The following is a 21346-nucleotide window of genomic DNA, read 5'->3' on the forward strand; positions in this document are numbered from 1 at the left end:
CTAGTTAACTTTGTTCACTTGCTCAGAGCTGAGAGAAAGACCACCCAATTCCTTCAGTTACGCATTAACGTATCAACTGATAAAGCTGTTTACTTTCTATAGAAATTCCCTCTTAACATTGTACCCTTTTAAAATCAATGTTCACTTTGTTAAGCACGGCATTATCGTTGTCTTAGGACATCATTTCAGAGGAATAGTTACTCTCCCCATCTCGCTGTTTAAAGAAGGTTTATCATTACACATTACCACATTGCACCATATGATATGCAACAGTTTGAGTAATGTTTGGACATTTTATTTCAAAATAGAAATCTAGCTTAGCCGTTGCCTGCTTGCTTTTTGCTGTTGTGCTTCCGAGAAATCTGCAAGAATGTTGTTAAGACGCGAGGTAAGTGAAAATTTTGATTAGGGCCAGATAATTATTTTACTTCAGTTGTGTATTAAATATAAAGACAAGTTGTATTCAGACCAGTTACAGTTCAATTCAAATCAAGTTCTATTTAGTCAAAGGTTAGCAAATGAGGTTAAGTTGGATGGCAGTTTGTGGCTACATGGTTTTGGTAATACGTAGACTTTTTATAGAGTGGGGGTAAATCTGGGTTAAATTTCCTACAGAAAGACGTAGCGAGAAACTTGCATAATGTAGCTGAGTTTCAGCCGTGACAGTATTTTATTGGAATGCAGAATCGTGCTGCGTTTGGCTGGTTGATCCGGAGGAGGGGACTAAACAGCGAGGTCATCGGCCCCATCGGAATAGGGAGGGATGGGAAAGAAAGTCGGCCGTGTCCTTTCCATCTCGGTATTTAACTGAAGTGATTTAGGGAAATCATGTTAAATCTGAACCAGGATGGCCAGACCGGGCTTGAACCGTCGTCCTCTCGAATGCGAGTCCAGTGTGCTAACCACTGCGTCACCTCGCTCGGTCGTGCTGCAGGCTAGTAACGTTGTTTTGTATGTGGAGTAGTTGCTCATCTAACATTATTCTCGAAACTTTCTTGACCGGTGAATCCAGTACAGGAAAACACGGATCGCGGATGAATTATTATAAACAGCGTACTTGCCCATACGTATTGTTACTGATATAATCATTGAGACCACACTGTCCGAGTTGAACCTTTTTAAAGCGGAAATTTCCACTGCTACCATTATTTCCGTAGTAAAAGTGATGAGTGACTTTAGATTTAGGATTTGCTAGTGGGTAGCGAGCGGCCAACATTCGAAGAGGCTTGTATTTTGAAAATTTGAAACTTAAGTTGAGATATAAAGTGGTAGTGGCACCTAAGATTTATTTCGAGTTTTTTTGTTTTTTTTATGTCGCCTAGCGTGGGGTTGTTAGTGTTTTGGCAGTCGTTCAGTCACAATCGATGTTTGATCATTGTAGAGCACTTACATTTGAAAAGGAAATAAACTACACTTTCATTATTTACAAACGAATTTTAGTCTCCGAGTTATCATTTACCCATGATAATCTATCAATAACTGATTTCGGAAAGGGAAGAATTTAAAAGGAAAGAAAAATTATAGTCCTGACGTTTAGCAAGTAGCGTAAGCATGCTCAAGTCAGCTAATAGATCTAGTCAAAGGAATTGAGAAAAGAGGAAAATTTTCAAAGACAAGTGCCTTATGACTTAAAACATTCAAACAATTTCATACGAGGTTGTCATTGAAATATTAAGATTAATTCAATATTACAGTTGGTCATAAAATTTTCTAGAAGGTTTACCAAAGGGATTAACTGATATGTATCTACAGATTATATTAAATATTTATGAGTAGTGGTACAAATAACCAAAAGATGGTGCCTAATGAAGTTTATTTATGTAATCTTAGTAGTAGTTTGTACCTCTGAAATTGGACGTCAGAATATATTACGAAAATACTTTGATTCTGGAACTTTCAACACTTTAAGGAGTTGTAAGTAACTGATGGTATATAAATATTAAAGTCTTAACTGTCATGGTACTGAAGGTCGTATTTTAATGTGAAAAAAGATTTTTAGCTATTTAGTGGAATACTGCCACGCGTATCCATACGATACATACATTGTGTGAATTCTTCACAAAATGAAAATAGAGATACTCAAGAGTTTGAATAATTTAAATGATATAACTTGATATCAATTACTATGTTATTTACAGCTGAATAGTAATTCAAAATATATTCAAATATCAATGACGAGTGTTATAGGCAACCTGACGCTTCTTTATTAGTGAACTGGCTTCTGCACTAGCTCCATTAATGCTGACTTTTTTTCTGGTGAATAAGCTTAAAGTAAATAAGTTCCATTTAACTGAAGATGTGATATAGCGCTGGGTGGTAGGATTACCATTTCGACCAATCCTCCGATTACGTACTGTCCACGTCGTTGCTCGTACAATGTTTCTAGGAATATGTGTTCTTCTGAGCGATTGGATAAAATTCTAAAGCGTCTCTCTACGAGTAATTATCAATTTTATTTAATTTACATTTTTTTTCAGTTTTCTCGTGCAATGGTACAGGTTGGTGACTGAACGTCTTAATAGGGTTACTCACGTGGACACTCGTAGGCTGCTATTCCGGTACAGTGGAATGTGTCACATACTGAGGTCTAAAGTCCCTTAGTGGTGTAAGAAATGTAAGATTCTAAGTCAATGCAGTCGAAAGATATGGTCGTTTACGTCACATATTTTGATACCCGCAAACTCGCTCGTTGAGTTCTTCACGTAGCATCATGAAATTTGACAAGAAGAAAAGTCTCGCGGTACAAGCAAAGCAAAAATTCCGAAAATTGTTAATTTGTAATAATATCACAGGAAAACATAGTTCCTTCGTCATTTGTTACCCGACTTCAGACTTGAAATTAAAACATTCTCGAAAGTCTTAGAATCCCTTCGACCAATATCTTGCTAGTATCAATGTCGTTAGCAGGCAAAAATCGTCGAGATTCTCGATTCCCAGAATTATGAATTGTCTACATACGTAATTAAGATTTTTAGGGAACCCTCAGTGTGCGAGTCCTAGGTGTCTCGTTTTCACTTGACGGTCCCTTATACATTCTTTGTATAAGGAAAGACTATGTAGTGAGTTTATGACTCAGAAATCGCATTTAAATGTTGGTTACTTTTGAGAAGATAATGTTAAGCCTCGGATAAGAAGGAGAAACCTATGCCAGTACGTCCCGTATCCGACAGTGGCAGGGTCATGGTCTATATGGAGTGGTGTGTGTCATCTGCGATATTGCTGTCGCATTGGTCGGGTTCCCACGACTGTCATGATAATACGGAATTTATGTGTTCAGGAGGATTAGACTCACCACCACTCAGGATTCAACAGCCACTAGCGACCAGCAAGAGGAGGTACACTGCTGGCCACCCAAAATGCAACACCCAGAAGGAAGCATCCAAATCACGTGAAATTTGCAGCACGCCTTTGCGGCGACGAGAGATGAACATGATTAGCATTTCAGCGCAGGCGCACATCACGGGCGCCAGTAATGCCACCTGCAAGAGGTGTATAAACGGGGAACAGACGGCCGTGTGAGCGTACTGGAATCGTTCTTTCGTGCAGCTGTTTTGCGTAAGCTGTTTCAGTACGCCTTGTAGAAGACAGCGATCGTGTTTCGAGCACATTTCGGAATTCCACCGAGGAAGAATAGTTCCCTGTAGGAATGCGGATTACACTTCAGAGAAATCGATGATCTCGTCGATCGGAACAAAGTAACTGTGATGCGGATCTGAGTCGCTGGAGGCAGGAAAGAACGATGGACCGACAGGACCAATTGTACCCACCTCGTTGCAGGAGATGACACAGCATATTGTGCGCGTGGCAGTGACGGATCGCTCTGCCACATCACGAACCATATCACAACAAATTCAGGCTGTTCCGCAACAAGCAGTGTCCGCGCGTACCATTCGACGTCGTTTGCAGCAGAACTGACTGTCCGCAACCGTTCATTACTGCGTTTATCACTGAGTCAACTCCACAGGTGTTTGTGCTGTCAATGGTGACAACCAAATGGACTGACACTATTTTTTTTCGACAAGTCCCGAATGTGCTTGCACCAGTGCGATGATGGGATTAGTGTTTGGAGATGGTTCAAATAGCTCTAAGCACTGGGAACCCTGAAACGTGACGGCTAACGGGGCTCTGGTGAAGCTACGATAGGCCTAGCAAGCCAGTAGTGGATAAATCAACTGCTTTTAAAAAGGGAACATGCCTCGGATCACGGAACGGATTTAAAGGAAACCGACCAAGCAATGGAAAAGGATTACGAGATGGTTTACGACTGGGCACCTTAAACGTAAGGACTCTAACTGGGAAGTTAGAAGAAATTGTAGAAATGATGGAAAGGAGGAAATTGGACATCTTGGGACTTGCTGAGACTAGGTGGAGAGGAGTTGGTGAAAAACCACTGAGTAAAGGATGTAAACTGTACTGGATAGGGAATGATAGGGGAAGAAATGGAGTGGCAATAGTGGTCAGAGAGGGTCTGCAGGAGGAGGTGGAAGGTATCAATGATCGAATGATAAAAGCCAGAGTACGAGTGAAAGGAAAAAGCATTGAAATCATCCAAGCATATGCCCCACAGGTGGGGTGTACAAAAAAGGAGAAGGAGGAATTTGAAGATGACATGCAAAAGCAGCTAAATGGAGGTAATCAGATTATAATAGGGGACTTCAATGCACATGTTGGCACAGACAGGAAAGGATTCGAGGAGATAATGGGACCAGAGGGCTGAGGGAACCGAAATAGAGAAGGAAAATTGTTGTTGGAATTCTGCAAGAGGAATGGGCTGGCGATCGCAAATTCCTGGTACAAGAAGGGAAGTAGCCACAAAATAACTTGGTACAGTGGAAACTGGTCCCAAACTTCAGTAGTAGACTATGTACTAGTGGATAGGCAGATGATGAGCAGCCTCACAGATGTTAAGGTCATTCCATCTGAGGCCTTAGACAGCGACCATCGGCTGTTGGTAGCCACCCTGAGAGAGAAAAAAGATAGGAGGGCAACAGATATACAGGAGAAAAGGTTGAAGACATGGATGCTGAAAGAGGATGAACGGAGGACCCAGTACCAGACACTGATCAGGAAGAAGCTGCCAAAGGAAGATCAGAGAACAGTGGAAGAAGAATGGGGAGATTTTAAGAGGGCTCTAGTTGAGGCAGCTGAGACTGTGTGCGGAAGAACTAGCATAAAGAGGAGAAGTAAGGAAACCCCATGGTGGAACAACATATGTAAAGAGGCAGTACTTCGAAAGAACAAAGCCTTCAGAGAATGGTTCCAGACCCGAACAGAGGAAGCTAGGGTAAAATATAAGGAAAGCAAGAAAGCGGCACAGACCATAGTAAGGGCGGAGAAGAAGAAGTGGATGGAAAAATGGACAAGAATGTTAGAAGAGGACAGTGAAGGGAACAAAAAAGTACTTTACACCATGGTAAGAAATAAGAGGAACGACAGAAGCGAGTGCCTGAGGATCATGGACAATAATGGAAGAGTTGTGGAGGAAATGCATGAGCTCAAAAAGATTTGGAAGGAGTACTTTGAAGATCTGTTGAATGCCGCCAAGCGGGTAACTAACAGCGATGGAGAGCCTAAGGCAGCAGACGATTATAATAGTGGGGAAATTGATGATCTAACTTGGAATGAAGTGGAAGAAGCCATAAAGAGGATGAAAGGGGGCAAGGCACTAGGTTGGGACGAAGTAACAGTGGATATGATACGAGCAGCAGGAGAAGTAGGAACCCAGTGGCTATACAGAGTGCTGAGGGTGGTGTGGAAGGAGAACAGAAGAGGATTGGAAAAAAGGAATTATAGTCCCGATCTTCAAGAAAGGGGATAAAAGGAGATGTGAGAACTACAGAGGAATCACCCTGCTATGCCACTGTGGAAAAATCTATGAAAAGATCCTGGAGAAGAGAATAAGAAGCAGTATTGAAAGTAGACTGCAAGAGGAGCAGTATGGTTTCAGACCGGGAAGATCAACAACGGACCTCATATTTGCGGTAAGGCACCTGCAGGAAAGGCACTATGAGTACGGGAAGGACCTAATCATGGCCTTTTTAGATATTGAGAAGGCGTATGACAGTATCTGTAGGGACAAGCTCTGGGATGTGCTGAACGCAAAAGGGATAGATGAAGAGATAACACGAAAAGTCAGAAAAATGTATGAGGGAAGTGAGAGTTGTGTGAAAGTGGGGAGGGAACGTACTGCATGGTTCAAGCTGGAAAATGGGCTGCGACAGGGAAGTGCACTTTCGCCTTTATTGTTTATTATTGTTATGGATGAAATCCTACAGCAAGTATCAGATGCAATTGGAGATCATAAAATGAAAGCAGTGCTTTTTGCCGATGACCTGATGTTATGGGGAAATTGCGAGAAGAAGGTGCAAGAGCAGTTAGATGTATGGGAGGCAACGGCAGCACAATATGGAATGCATTTCTCTGCAAAGGAAAGTGAAATAATTGTCACAACAAGGAAGAAGAATAGGCCAAATGTGGATATAACTTGTGGAGGGGAAAAACTACAAGTGGTAGAGAACTTCAAGTACCTGGGAAGCATGATTGAAAGTAAGGGGGGAAACGCAATGGAAATAAATGAAAGGTGCAGAAAAGCAGGGCAGTTCTACAAATGCATTAGGGGGCTTATTTGGAGCAAGGAGGTGCCACAGAAATCCAAGGGAATTATATACCGAACCTACTTTGTCCCCATATTGGCATACGGAAGTGAGACATGGGTAATGCACAAAAGCGACAAAAGTAGAATACAGGCTAGTGAAATGAAGTTCCAGAGGAGCAGGTTGAGTGTAACAAGACGAGACAGATTGCGAAATGTGTATGTGAGGGAAAGACTAAAGGAGGAACCAGTACAGGACAGGATAGAAAAATCAAGACTGCAGTGGTATGGACACATGAAGAGAATGGATGAGGGAAGAATTCCAAAGAGGATGTTTGATCTACAACTGGAGGGGAAGAGGCCCAGAGGAAGACCAAGAGATAGATGGGTGAAGCGAGTGAAGGAATGTGTGACGAGAAGAGGAGAGAACTGGACGAAGGTGGAAGAGGGGGAATGGTGGAAAGACAGAACACGATGGAGAGGCTTGTGTTCCCGACAGACCCAGCCAGTGGCTGGAAACTGTCCAAGATGATGATGATGATGACTGTGGGACGTAACATCTGAGGTCATCAGTCCCCTAGACTTAGAACTACTTAAACTTAACTAACCTAAGAACACATCCATGCCCGAGGCAGGATTCGAACCTGCGACCGTATCAGCAACGCGGTTCCGGACTGAAGCGCCTAGAACCGCTCGGCCACAGCGGCTGGCAGTGTTTTGAGATACAGTGGTGAGATACTGCCTAATTGTTTCGTTGTGCATCGGCATACTAATCCCGCACGCGTCCTTATGATTTGGGGTGGCACTGGATTCCATTCGTGCACCGTACTAATACGCATTACTCTCGTACACTAACCAGCCAGCATTACGTCTGTGAAATGTTGGAGCCAGTTGTCCTCCCATACCTTCGGAGCTTACCGACAGCCGCGTTGCAACAGGAAAGTACGTGACAACACGAGGCACGCAGTATCAAAACTTCGCACATCGGATTGTATTGCTGCCTTGGCCTCTCTGTTCTCCCGATCTGTGGCACATTGAAAAACGTATGGTCGATGATTGCAGAACGACTGGCCCGGGGTACACCACCCGCTGTTACACCAGTTAACTTTGGCAATATGTGGAAGTAGCATGGACTCCTATACCCCAACAACACATCCAGAGCCTCTCTGATTCAATGCCGAGCCGTGTAGTAGCGGTTATAGCCAGGAATGGCGGCAACATTCAATACCGATTTCACCAACTTCCTCACTTCACATGAGGCTGTATTTTAAATCACGCGATTTTTGTACAACGTTTTATCTCACAAATCAGTTTGCCTATGATTTCTCTGGTCGTTCTTGCTGCTTCATTTTGGATGGACAGCAGTGTATATTGTTCAATTGGTCGTGTGGGATCGTACAGCCACGTCGCATACCTCAAGTCAAGAAATGGATGATTTGCAGCCATACAGACAGTGTGATGAGGTCTGCATCAGCATGGACTGCTATCAAGGCGACCATGCCACTGCCGATGCGCAGTGACCAGTATTCGTCCAAAACGCTGGATGAGTTCATTCGTTTGTTGGGAAGGCGAGGCCGACAAGTGTTTTCCAACTTTCGGCTGGTCAGCGGTGACGGAATCGAGGCGCACGCCCTGCACTCTTTGTCAAACGATTGTACAGAACCCATTAGACAGAAAAATTTCATTTTTGCATTACTTATAGTTTTGTATGTCAGGTTTATGATGATGTGCCCATCATTTTGATACTGGTCGGAATTATGGTGATATTCGCGTGGAATTAAGACACTGCCCGAAATTCGGAAAAGTTGGCAACGAAAATTAGAGGTCGCTGTGATCTTGCGTTTGGTGCGTATTACATAATTTGTTGCTGCATATGAAATTTAGCTAATATATTGAATTTTTCTTCAGACTTTGGAAGAGGTATCTATCTGCCACCATTCTCTAGAAAAATGATCTGACGTAGCACAATCATTTACGATCGCGTCGCGCCAGCGATAATGCCAGAGCGAAATATCCGCAACATTCCTCATACTTCATAAACGGTTTGAGATATCGAAACGAGATTTTGGCAAATGATAGCATCCAGAGAAGAGAGTATTTTTCCATATGTTTATTATATAAGACTTCATTATCTACCGTGTTATTTCACTAACTACAGACTTTTTGGATGAAAGAATGTAATTTTTACAGGCCATCGAAAGCTGGTAAAACGAGAAATGCTATGGGTTTTGGAGCAATACAAGTGAAGACAGTGCACGTTTTTTTGTGCAGAGGATGTACTTTTTCATAATCTACTGATCTGACTTTTCCTTCGTTGCTCACTTACTAAACTTAATAAACCACTGTTTCCGAATTCCCTCGCAGTTATGTCTGCACAACATGTCAATGAGGTGAGACTGTAAACTCCGCTGTGTTTTGGCAAAAGAAGCAAATTTTAAGATGAAAACCAGAGAAATTTGTGGGTTTTATTCAAAATTCACCACTCATGACGCTTCTCTGATAGCTACAAGCGGTGAACAAGCCAGACGAAAGTAAATCGCTGCATTTTCGGCGGAATTCTTTTTAAATACTAACCAAAGCATACTTGACACTAGATCCTTTTGAGTGGTCACCATGCAAGTGCAGGTATGGAGGGGACCCGCTTAACATTTACAAAAAAAGTGAGCATAGGTTTCAGTTTAGAATGGCACATCCCCTCCAGCGCTCGGCATTTCCCTTTACGCCTGCACATAGCCCCCACCCCCCTCCACCTCCACTACTGCTCTCCTCACACTGCCATCTGCACATCTACAGGCCATGGCATTCTGCGCAGACTATACAGCTGCCCTTGATGAGGCGGCAAACACATGCATGCCAGCGGTGGTGCGACCAATGGCAGTGTTGGGTGCAGGAGTAGCACCACACTGTCTGCTCAGACGAGTCTCGGTTCTGTGTACCGCATCAGCATGAATGTACATGTGTGAGAAGTTTGTAAATATGCATCAACATGAACGTATACGTGTATGAAGTTTGTGAGGAGAAGAGTCATTGCCAGATTGCATTCGTCGTTACCATACGGGGCCAGCATTTAGCGTAATGATACAGCGTGCATTGGGAACTAAAGACGATGACTTATGGGTCATATAGCTGGCAATTTGGGTATCAGCCTTTGAACCTCTGATTTATTAATGTCAGTTGCTCTGCTCTAATTTCGAGATCTCCAAGACGTTATCTTTCACGAAGATAATGCAAGACGGTATGAAGTCAATGCCGACCAACTACGATACAGTGTTCGACTACAGCCCCGGTGTGGACGTTTACCAAATCTCCCGCTGAAGAAGTCTGGTTATGTGTTGCTGAGAGACTGGGCTATCCACAACTCGCTACCCACTACGGTGGATGAACTCTGGCATTGGTTTTAAGCAGTGTAGAATTACCTACCGGTATCTGTCATCCAAGTTCACTTCGACTCGATGTCCATCTGATTTTGAGGCGTTGATGCTGTCAGAGGTGGTAGCTCTGTGTACAGAATTTTGCACTATGCCTGCTTGTAAGTGACCTACAAATTTAACCATCATACAATATAGTAAGAACTATACTGTATGTGCAGAATAAGTAAAATTTCATTATTTTTAGTCATTCTTAGTGTTTGCAAATTTAATGGCCAGAGTGTAAATCAAAGTTTAGGAAGAACATACAATCTAAGAAAATGAAAAAAAGGGGGGGGGGGGGGGGAGCACCACGAAGACGTTAAGAAACATTAGTAGTGTGCTGCATGATACAGTCACGCCGTTTAAATATCTAGACGTAACACTGCAAAGCAATATGAAATGGAATGATCATGTAAGAATTGTAGTAGGAAGTGGAACGGTCGACTTAGGTCTATTTGGAGAATTTTAGGAAATTGTGGCTCATCTGTAAAGGTGACCGCGTATAGGACACTAGTGCGACCCACTGTTAGCATTGTTCGAGTTTTTGGGATCCGCACCAGGTCAGATTAAAGGAAGTCATCGAAGAAATTCAGATTTGTTACCAGTAGGTTCGAACAACACGGAAGTATTATAAAGATGCTTGGGAAACTCAAATGGGAATCACTGAAAGAAGTTGACATTCTTTTCGAGGAGCGCTATTGAGAAAATTTAGAGAACCGGCATTTGAGGCTGACTGTAGAACAACCGTACCGCCGCCAACGTACATGTCGCATAAGGACCATGATAATACGATTACAGAAATTAAGGCTCGTACTGAGGAATACAGACGGTCGTTTTTCCCTCATTCTATTTGCGAGCGAAACAGGAAAGCAAATGACTGGTAGTGGTACAGCATACCCTCCGCTACGCACACTGCGGCGTCTTGCGACGTATGTATGTAGATGTACACTACTGGTCATTAAAATTGCTACACCAAGAAGAAATGCAGATGATAAACGGGTATTCATTGGACAAATATATTATATTAGAACTGACTTGTGATTACTTTTAATTGGTGAGAGATCTGGAGAATGTGCTGGCCAGGGCAGCAGTCGAACATTTTCTGTATCCAGAAAGGCCCGTACAGGACCTGCAACATGCGATCGTGCATTAGCCTGCTGAAATGTAGGGTTTCGCAGGAATCGAATGAAGGGTAGAACCACGGGCCCTAACACATCTGAAATGTAACGTCCACTGTTCAAAGTGCCGTCAATGCGAACAAGAGGTGACCGAGACGTGTAATCAATGGCACCCCATACCATCACGCCGGGTGATACGCCAGTATGGCGATGACGAATACACGCTTCCAATGTGCGTTCACCGCGATGTCGCCAAACACGTATGCGACCATCATGATGCTGTAAACAGAACCTGGATTCATACGAAAAAATGACGTTTTGCCATTCGTGCACTCAGGTTCGTCGTTGAATACACCATCGCAGGCGCTCTTGTCTGTGATGCAGCGTCAGGGGTAACCGCAGCCATGGTCTCCGAGCTGATAGTCCGTGCTGCTGCAAACGTCGTCGAACTGTTCGTGCAGATGGTTGTTGTCTTGCAAACGTCCCCATCAGTTGACTCAGGGATCGAGACGTGGCTTCACGATTCGTTACAGACATGCGGAAAAGATGCCTGTCATCTCTACTGCTAATGATACGAGGGCTTTGGAATCCAGCACGGCGTTCCTTATTACCCACCTGAACCCGCCGATTCCATATTCTGCTAACAGTCATTGGATCTCGACCAACGCGAGCAGCAATGTGGCGATACGATAAACCGTAATCGCGATAGGCTACAATCCGACCTTCATCAAAGTCGGAAACGTGATGGTGCGCATTTCTCCTCCTTACACGAGGCATCACAACAACGTTTCACCAGGCAACGCCGGTCAACTGCTGTTTGTGTATGAGAAATCGGTTGGAAACTTTCCTCATGTCAGCACGTTATAGGTATCGCCACCGGCGACAACCTTGTGTGAATGCTCTGAAAAGCCAATATTTGCATATCACAGCATCTTCTTCCTGTCGGTTAAATTTCGCGTCTGTAGCACGTCATCTTCGTGGAGTAGCAATTTTAATCGCCAGTAGTGTATATGTAGATGTAGATTCATACAGGTGTTGACGGGAAATACAAGACTGTAAACTTTGGCGGCCGATGGATGAACTTGTGACGCAGCAGAGCAATTTCACAGCGCAGCTGGCAAGGATACTAATCAGGGGACGTGTCGACAGCAGGGCATAAACTCTTTGTGGATTTCATTTCGTGTACTCAGCCGGACAGTAACCATGCCTCGTAGACTGGCATGTGAACAATATATGCAGATATCAGCACTTGATAGAGGGCGTGTAGTAGGGCTCAAAGAGAGCAGTTGGAGTAATCGGCGAATCTCTCGACATATGAATAGGAGCGATGCCACTATTCGACGGTTTGGGCAGGAACAAATGAACCATGGCTGAACATAGCGTCAAAAAGGAAGTGGTCGACCTGGAGAGGACCGAGCATTCGTCAGAGGACACTCAGAGCCCCGATTTCATCATTATCATCGATCCGACGCGCAGCTGGTGAGTCAGTGACCAGAAGGACCATTAATAGGCAACTTAAAGATAGGGGCTGAGCTCACGGCGCCCCTTACGCCGACAAATGTTGACCTCCATACACCAACAAACACGTTTGCAGTGCTGTCGGGCACATTCGGCCTGGAATCTCATTGACTGAAGTAGACTTGTCTTCAGTGATGAGTCTCGCTTGGACCTGAGTCCCGATGACCAACGAATACGAGTCTGGAGAAGCTGTGGACAATGGTGTGGTACCAACTTGACTGTCACCCACCACATACATGGCCGGACAACCAGGAGTGATGGTCTGGCGTGTCATTTCATTTCATAGCAGGACCTCTTTGGTTGTCATGTGACGCCCCCTGCACCCTTACAGCACAGGGGCACATCGACGATATTCTACGCTCCGTTCTGTTGCCCTCCATGGCAAGCTATCATGGGCTTACATCATCATGATAATGCCCACCCCGACACGGGTAGGGTTTCTAAAGCTCGTCTTCGTGCTTGTCAAACTCTACCTAGGCCAGCAAGGTCGCCGGATCTCTCCCCAAGTGAGAACATTTGGAACATTAAGAGCAGTGCCCTACAACCAGCTGGAGGTTTTGACGCTTTAACGCGCCAACTGCTTGCATAATGGCCAGAGGTGGACCAACGCGTTAGTGACTTGCTCAATTTTTGAAGTTCTTTCTCTTGAATAAATCATCCAATTTTCATGAAATTCAGTTGATTGTCTGTACATGTACATTACATCCACTGATTTCCACCCCATTCGCATAATTCCATTTTTGTATTAGGTGACTGCTTAAAACATTTTGGTTTTCTTCGCAATATCATGCTTGCTTCCAATCTTTCTGCTATCATGCAGCATATGAGTGAGATAAACGATATTTGTGGATGTATTTGATGAGGGTAGGATATAAAATGGCCACATTTATGAAATCTGTAAAAAAGCCTCTGAACTCATGCAAAGTACCCAATACTTCAACAAAAAATTTATGTTACCACTGTATCTCAAACTCTATCTCAATCCCAAATTTACCTCTATAGTCAGTTTCAGTGCAGGTGCAGTGCAGATTTCAGCAATTCAGACCAAATTTTTTGAAGGATGCAGCGAAATATCCTTACAAAGATCTAAGGTGTTTCCCAAACAACATTGGTAGAAGGAATCGTATTGTTACTTAGAATGTAACCGATCGTCCTACTGCTTAGGGATGTGTACCGAGTATTGGATCAGAAAGGCAGTTTTGCAAAAAAAATTTGGAAATATCTTTTAAACTATTAACTGAGAGAAGTAGCTGAAAAAGTGGCTGACTGATGAATTGCAACTAGTCTGGAACGCCACGAGTACAAGAAGAAAAGTGTATACCATTGTACCTTACACTAGGAAACGTGCGTATACGAGTTCCTTCCAAGTGACTGATCCACCCACTGGTGGTACACAGACCTTATCCATATTATCTCCATAGATTCGGGGTAAGAAACAACGACAGATGCGTTTGTGGAGAAACGGAGAAACCTGAAAATATAGTGACAAAGTGCCTCGACCTAAGGCTCTCAGTTGATACATAGACAGACAGTTTAAGAGATCGTATTTTGTGTGGTGTTAAATGTGAGAGAGAAGGACAAGCTGTTCTGAACAGACTATTAGACACAAATTCCATGACAAAACTACTGATCCTGAACTTGAAATATGAAAAGTACATGAAACTTGGTAATGTCTAACAGCACCAATTCGCCGTAAACCCTGCATCAGAGGAGACAGTGCAAAGAAACGATGACTGACGTCAGCACTTATCACGGACAGCGTGACCTTCGCGGGATGTACCAGGAGTATCGACTCCTGATTTCATGATGTGGACCAGCAGTTATGGTCTGGTGCGAACTCCAGCAGAGAAATGGGAGACAGGGCGTCACGTCAGCAGGGTATGCTATACCAGAGGAAAAGACGAAAACCTCAGTCTCATGCAGTGGCATTCTACGTAGTAAGAACATGAAAATCAGTGCGAAGAATTGGCAGAATGGAAGAGGCTGTGTTTTCCATGTTCGACGTCGAGTGCCGGGGCTGCTGCAGCGGTTCGAATTCGAAGTTACGGACTGCGACTGGTGAACTTCATCTCAATAAATGCTTACAAAACAGTGACAGAAGTATGAACAATTAGTACCTTCGCATTATATACGGTCCAGTCACATTACTGTGACTACCGCCCATGTCCCACATCAGCGTGCAGTAACCACTCGCAAACAGCGGATGACATCAGTAGTGGTGGAGGGTATACAAAGCACGCCGGGAGAACGCGGGAAACAGTGCAGTCGTTGTCGTTATGCGGAAACGGAGCGATTTATCTAACGTCCGAAAGGACATCATCATTGGATTTTGAGCCAGGGGTGGAAGTATTTCCGAAATGACTAGGTCTGTTAACGGTTCCCGTGCCGCCGTTGTTAAAGTATACCATGCATACCCAAATGAAGCTATCCAAAACCGGCACCGAGGAAATTGTGGTGCACTACAGGGTCTAGATGACAGGCGTGAAAGGCGGCTGCCGTGACGTGTCGGGCGAAAAGACGCGCAACTGTTAAGCAACTGATCACCAAGATACCAAAGGGCTACCAACAGTATCTCCTCTACCGTTCAGCGAACATTTCCGCGTAAGGACCTCCGCAGCATGCGCTTGGTCCATAGACCAATGATAACTGCTGTTATTGGCGACAAAGGCTGGAATTTGCACGCCAATACCATAACTGGTCTTTCACTGAGTGGCGACAGATGGTCTTTTCAGATGACTAACGTAGTATGCCCCATTGGGCATGATGACAGTTAGCATGTACGGTGTGAAACGTCTCAAAGCAAACACCACCCATGCGTTATGATCTGGAGAAGATTTTCCTTGCATTCCCTGGTGATCTCGTCATTCTGGAAGGCACAGTGGATCAGCACAAGTGTGCATCTATCCTTCGAGACCATGTCCACCCCTACTTGTGGTTAGTTTCTTCCTCGGCACGATGGCATCTACCAGGAGGCCAATGCAACGTGTCACTCGGCTCCAGTGTATGTGCGTGGGTCGAAGAGAACCAGGATAAGTTTACCGTACTCCACCGGCTACCAATCTCCCCGGATATAAACCCAGTCGAGAATCTGTGGGGCCACTACGATTGGGCTGTTCGCGCCATGGATTCTCAACCGAGAAACGTAGCGCAGTTGGCCATGGCACTTGAGTCGGCATCCCTCCACATCCCTGTCGGTACCTCCAGAACCTTGTGTATCCTGTCTTTTGACAGGTGGTCACATTAATGTGACCGGACAGTGAAGTACTAATTTCCTTACTTTTCTACCATTAGGACTAACTTCGTTTCACTACTTTTCATTCCTTTGTAGCTAGGTCGTCAATTACTTTCTTCAATCTCATTATTTCCTTACCTCTAGCTTTCCTCTTTCTCAACACCGCTTGTTTCTTCTTTTTCTAGTTCAAAAATGGTTCAAATGGCTCTAAGCACTATGGGACCTAACATCTGAGTTCATCAGTCCCGAAACTAACCGAAGGACATCACACGCATCCATGCCCGACGCAGGATTCCATCCTGCGACCGTAGCAGCCGCGTGGTTCCGGACTGAAGCGCCTAGAACCGCTCGGTCACATCGGCAGGCTTTTTTTCTAGTTCCCTGCTATAATGTGGTGTTAGGTCATCAAGCTGTGTAGGTAACCATTTATAAAAGAAGTAAAATTTTTGGTGGATTTTAGCGGTGATGATAATAATCTGCATGTAGATCAACATGATTATTTTAGAATTCACACTTCACTGTATGGCAAAGGGTTCATGGAACAACTTTGACACTTTCTCGACCGATCCACTGTCGAATAGCACATACACTGAAGATCCAAAGAAACTGGTACACCTCCCTAATATCGTGTAGGGCCGTCGCAAACTCGCAGAAGTGGCGCAACACGATGTGGCATGGACTCGACTAATATCTGAAGGCTGGAGGCTATCCATAAATCCGAAAGAGTACGAATGAGTGGATATCTCTTCTGAAGAGCACGATTCAAGGCATCCCAGATATGCTCAATAATGTTCATGTCTGGGGAGTTTGGTGGCCAGAGGAAGTGTTTAAACTCAGAAGAGTGATCCTGGAGCCACTCCGTAGCAATTCTGGACGTGTGGGTTGTCGCGTTGTCCTGCTAGAATTGCCTCTGTCCTTCGAAATGTACAATGGACATAAATGGATGCAGGTGATCAGATAGGACGCTTACGTACGTGTCACCTATCAGAGTCGTATTTAGACATATCACGGGTACCATACCACTCCAAATGAACATGCCCGACACCATTACAGAGCCCCACCAGATTGAACAGTCCCCTGCTGATATGCAGGGTCTATCGATTCATGAGATGTCTCCACACCTGTACACGTCCATCGGCTCGATAAAATTTGAAACGAGACCCCTCCGACCAGATAACATGTTTCCATTGATAAACAGTCCAATGTCAGTGTTGACGGACCCTGGTGAGGCGTAAAGCTTTGTGTCGTGCAGTCATCAAAGGTACATGAGTGGGCCTCTTACTCCGAAAGCCCATATCGATGAAGCTTCGTTAAATGGTTTGCACGGTGACACTTGTTGATTGCCCAGCATTGAAATCTGCAGTAATTTGCGGAAGAGTTGCACGCCTATCACGGTGAACGATTCTCTTCAGTTGTCGTTGGTCCGGTTCCTGCAGGATATTTTGCCGGCCGCAGCGATGTCGCAGATTTGATGTTTTACCGGATTCCTGGTATTCACAGTACACTGGTGAAATGGTCGTAACGCAAAATCCCCACTTCTTCGCTACCTTGGAGATGCTGTGTCCCTTCACTCGTGCTCCGGCTATAACACCACACCTGCCTTTGTAGCAGCAGTAACCGATATAACAATTGCATCAGCCACTTGTCCTATAAAGGCGTTGCCGACAGCAGCGCCATATTCTGCCTGTTTACATATCTCTGTATTTGAATACGCACGCCTGTGCCAATTTCTTTGGCACTTCAGTGTATGAAAAGCGAAAACCTGTATCTATCGGTGCGAGTTGTGATTTCTCTTATTTTACCACAATGGTCGTTTCTCCCTATGTAGGTGGAGTCAAGAAATCTTTTGGCAGGAGATAGTTGGTGACTGAAATTTCGAGAAAACATTTCACTGCAGCGAGAAAGGTCTTTCCTTCTATGACTGCCAACTTAAGTCAGTTATTACATCCGTGCCAATTCCCTATTTCTCGATAAAACAAAACAAGCTGCCCTTCTTCGAAGTTTTTTGATTCCCCTCTACCTGGTAACATGCCGTGCTGCAATATTGCAGCAGTCTCTTTAGCAGATTTGTTAGGTCTCCTCAGTGTTCTGCCAATAAAACGCAGTCTTTAGTTCGACTTCACTGCAACGTTTTTTATACGGTGGCTCAAATTTAAGTATTCGTAATTGTAATTCCTAGGTATTACTTATATAGACATCTATCAAATTTGTGAGATTTATCGCGTATTGGAAATATAACAGATTTTTTTTTTTTTTTTTGTTAGTGATGTGTAGGACCTCGTTCTTTTCATTGTTTAGGATCAATCTCAGTTTACGCACATATCTCGTGTAAAACATTTCGCAATTCCTTTTGGTCTATTGAGGACTTTAATAGATGTTAAACAATAGCATCATCTGCAAAGAATCTAAGAGGACTGTCCTCATTGTCAGGACCTATAACTTTTCTTTGGGGAACCGCAAATATCACTTCTGTTTCACTCGATAAGTTTCCGTCTTCCGTCTTTCTTGTAGGAAACCACGAATCCAGTGATACTACTGACACGATGCTGTGTATAGAATATGATTAGAGCTGCTTGTGAGGGACAGTGTCAAAAAAGTTCTGGAAATCTAGAAATATGGATTCAACTTGTACTCACCTATCTAAAGTGCTCATTTATTCATGTGAATAAAAAGCCAGCTGCGTTTGACAGGAACAATATTTTGTAAATTTGTGCTGGCTATGTGTCAATAGTTTCTTTGAGACAGGCCATAATTCTGGAACAGTGAATATGTTCTAAAATCGTACTACAAATCGGTGTCAATGATTTGGGTAAAACACAGGCTGTGGCTGCTTCTAACACGCAAGTAATATGCAAAAATATCAACTGATAAATAAAAACTGATGAACCTGTAGTTTGGTCCCTTTGTCTCCAAACCAACCAACCTAATAAATAGATAAAAATCTGAACATAAGTATTCGTAAATCTGAGTAGTAACAAATACCGACCTGTTTCTCAGCGACGCTGGTGAGCCGTGCACTGACTTCAGCGAGGAACTTGTCAGGAACGACAGCCGTTAAGCAGGGAATCTGCTCGCTTGCTGAGATGGCCACACTGTGAACTGCAGCGTCGTCTTTCTCGTCCTTTGCAGAATTCTGGTCCTGTGCTACAGTAGCAGTCGCCCCGACATCGAGCTTCTGTGTTGCACCTGCCTCATACACGTCATCTCTGGACCCACCAGACGGCGAGTCTGCCGGCAGCTCCTGCGAAGCCTGTGCTGATAGTTGTGTGCCACACTCGACAGTCGCCTTTGTGTCTGTGTCGCTGTCGACAGACGAGCGATTGGAAAAGTCGGACGGGTCTCGCACGTCGAAGCTGGTCAGGTCCACAGACAGATTTACGGAGGCCGGACGTGTCGGCAGTTCGTTGGCCGGGCTGTACCTGTCCGTGAGTGGGTGATCTTCCGGAGACTCGGCAGCTACACTGGGATCTGCCGGTCTCTCAGGGAGTGGGCAGTTCCTGGGAGTCACTGGACTGCTACAGGTCGAAGACGACAGGAAATCTAAGGCGTCGCCGAATACGCTGCCAGCGATCGGCGAGAAGAGCGGAGAACTCCTCGCGTCCGCGACCAGTGGCAAGTCCGCCGGCCGCGCGGGCTTCCGCGAGACGGTCTGGGGACTACTCCTGCCGGAGGAGCACGACTCCAGGTCGGACGCGATCTTGTGGACGCTCCGGGGGGTCCTCGGGACCAGTGGGCTGCAGCTGAAAGGGCTCTGGTTGTCAGGCGTGCGCGGACTGTTTCTTCCCGAAGAGGGCAGCCTCTTGAACTGCAGGCAGGGGCTGCCGCCACCCAGCGGCGACTGGCACTCGGGCGTCCTGCGGCCGACGGCGACCTCTCTGTCGACGAGAGCCAGCTGCAGCTCGCTCAGTCTGGCATTCCGCGAGTTGCGAGCCTGCACCAGCGGGCTGCTGCCGCCCAACGGAGACGGGCACTCGGGCGTGAGGTTGCCCTTGCGCTGCGCCCTGAACAAGCCGCCGCCCTTCTCGGCGGCAACGGCCGGCGAGAACTGCGGGATGCAGCCGGTCTTCGCGGCGCCTTCGCCGGCGAGGATCCGCGCCTGCGGCGACGGGGACGGGCTTTCGTTGCGCGCCGTGGCGGGGCTGTCGGCGCGCTGCTGCCTGGCGACGAAGCTGGCGCTCCGTGCGACCAGCATGGGGCTGCGGGCCTGTGGAGCGGGCGACGGCGACTGAGCGCCCGGGCTGCACGGCGTCTCCGACCGCGACTGCTGCTGCGCCTGCGGCGGCTGGTGCGCCAGGAAGATGTCCAGGTTGGGGCGGCGCACTTCCCGCTCGCGCCACGCGCGCCGCAGACGCTCGGCCAGCTGCTGCCGCGAGAAGAGCAGCGAGTCGTGCAGCTGCAGCTGCGGCAGCGGCGCGTGCGCCCAGGCCACGCGCACGGCGGGCGGCGCGTGCGGCTGGTGCGGGGGCGGGATGGCGCTCGCCTTCACACTGAGGGCCGCCGCCACCCCCGCCGCCTCCTCGGACCGCTGGTGCCGCAGCAACTGAGGGCGGCGGCCCGCGGTGCAGCCCTGCAACGACAGCTGCCGCGACGGACCCGCGCGACGCCGCTTCTCCATGTCTCACGCCGCACTCTGTCTCTGCAACAAAAAAACCAGTATAAACAGAAGTGCCGCAGTGACCTGTTACTGGTCCACTACTTTTCTTACAGGGTCACAATTATTGAACTATATGAAATAAAATCGTCATAACTTCCGAACAGTTTGCACTAGGACGCTCAAACTGCATGGTTAGCCGCGGGGCATGATGGGAATTTAGTACGCACATTGTTGTTTGGTTTGTTGTCGAAGCCCACTTTTATCTGGATGGGTTCGTCAAAAATTAGCGTATTTGGGGGACTGAGAATCCGCATTTCGCGATCGAGATGTATCTTCACCCGCAACAGGTGACTGTGTTGTGCAATGTCCAGTCACAGAATAATTGTTGCGATATTCCTTGATGGCATGGTGACCACCGAATGGTACGTGAAGGTTTTGGGAGATGATTTCAGCCCCATTATTCAAAGTGACCCCGGTTTCGACAAAACGTGGTTCATGCAAGATGGACCTCGACCCCATCGAAGCAAGAGAGTGTTTGATGTCCTGTAGGAGCGCTTTGGGGACCGCATTCTGCCTCTAGGGTACCCAGAGGCCACTGGCATGGACCTCCATTGGCCGCCATATTCTCTGCATCTGAACACATGTGACTCCTTTTTGTGGGGCTGTATTAAAGACAAGGTGTACAGCAATAACCCCAAAATCATTGGTGAGCTGAAAACATCTATTCAGGATGTCATTGAAAGCATCGATGTTCCAACACTTCAGCCTGCCATGCAGAATTTTGCTATTCATCTGCGCCACATCATCGCCAATGATGGCAGGCACATCGAACATGTCATAACCTAGATCCGAATATCTGTAGTGACGTTTACCTGTTGAGTA

The 21346-nt window shown here is 45.8% G+C and overlaps 1 protein-coding gene across 1 annotated transcript in view; it reads right to left on the bottom strand.

Annotated features, from left to right (window-relative positions):
* LOC124795850 (serine/arginine repetitive matrix protein 1-like) overlaps positions 1-20485 on the bottom strand; it is a 90758-nt gene extending 70273 nt beyond the window's left edge. The window contains exons 1-2 of the mRNA XM_047259931.1: positions 20291-20485; positions 18857-20233 (exon numbers count right to left, since the gene is read on the bottom strand). Of these exons, the coding sequence (XP_047115887.1) occupies positions 18857-20233; positions 20291-20485 (1572 nt within the window). The remainder of the gene's footprint in view (positions 1-18856; positions 20234-20290) is intronic.
* Positions 20486-21346: the final 861 nt, after the last annotated feature.

This window comes from Schistocerca piceifrons, chromosome 4, assembly GCF_021461385.2.
Source record: "Schistocerca piceifrons isolate TAMUIC-IGC-003096 chromosome 4, iqSchPice1.1, whole genome shotgun sequence".
Taxonomy (NCBI): Eukaryota; Metazoa; Arthropoda; class Insecta; order Orthoptera; family Acrididae; genus Schistocerca; species Schistocerca piceifrons.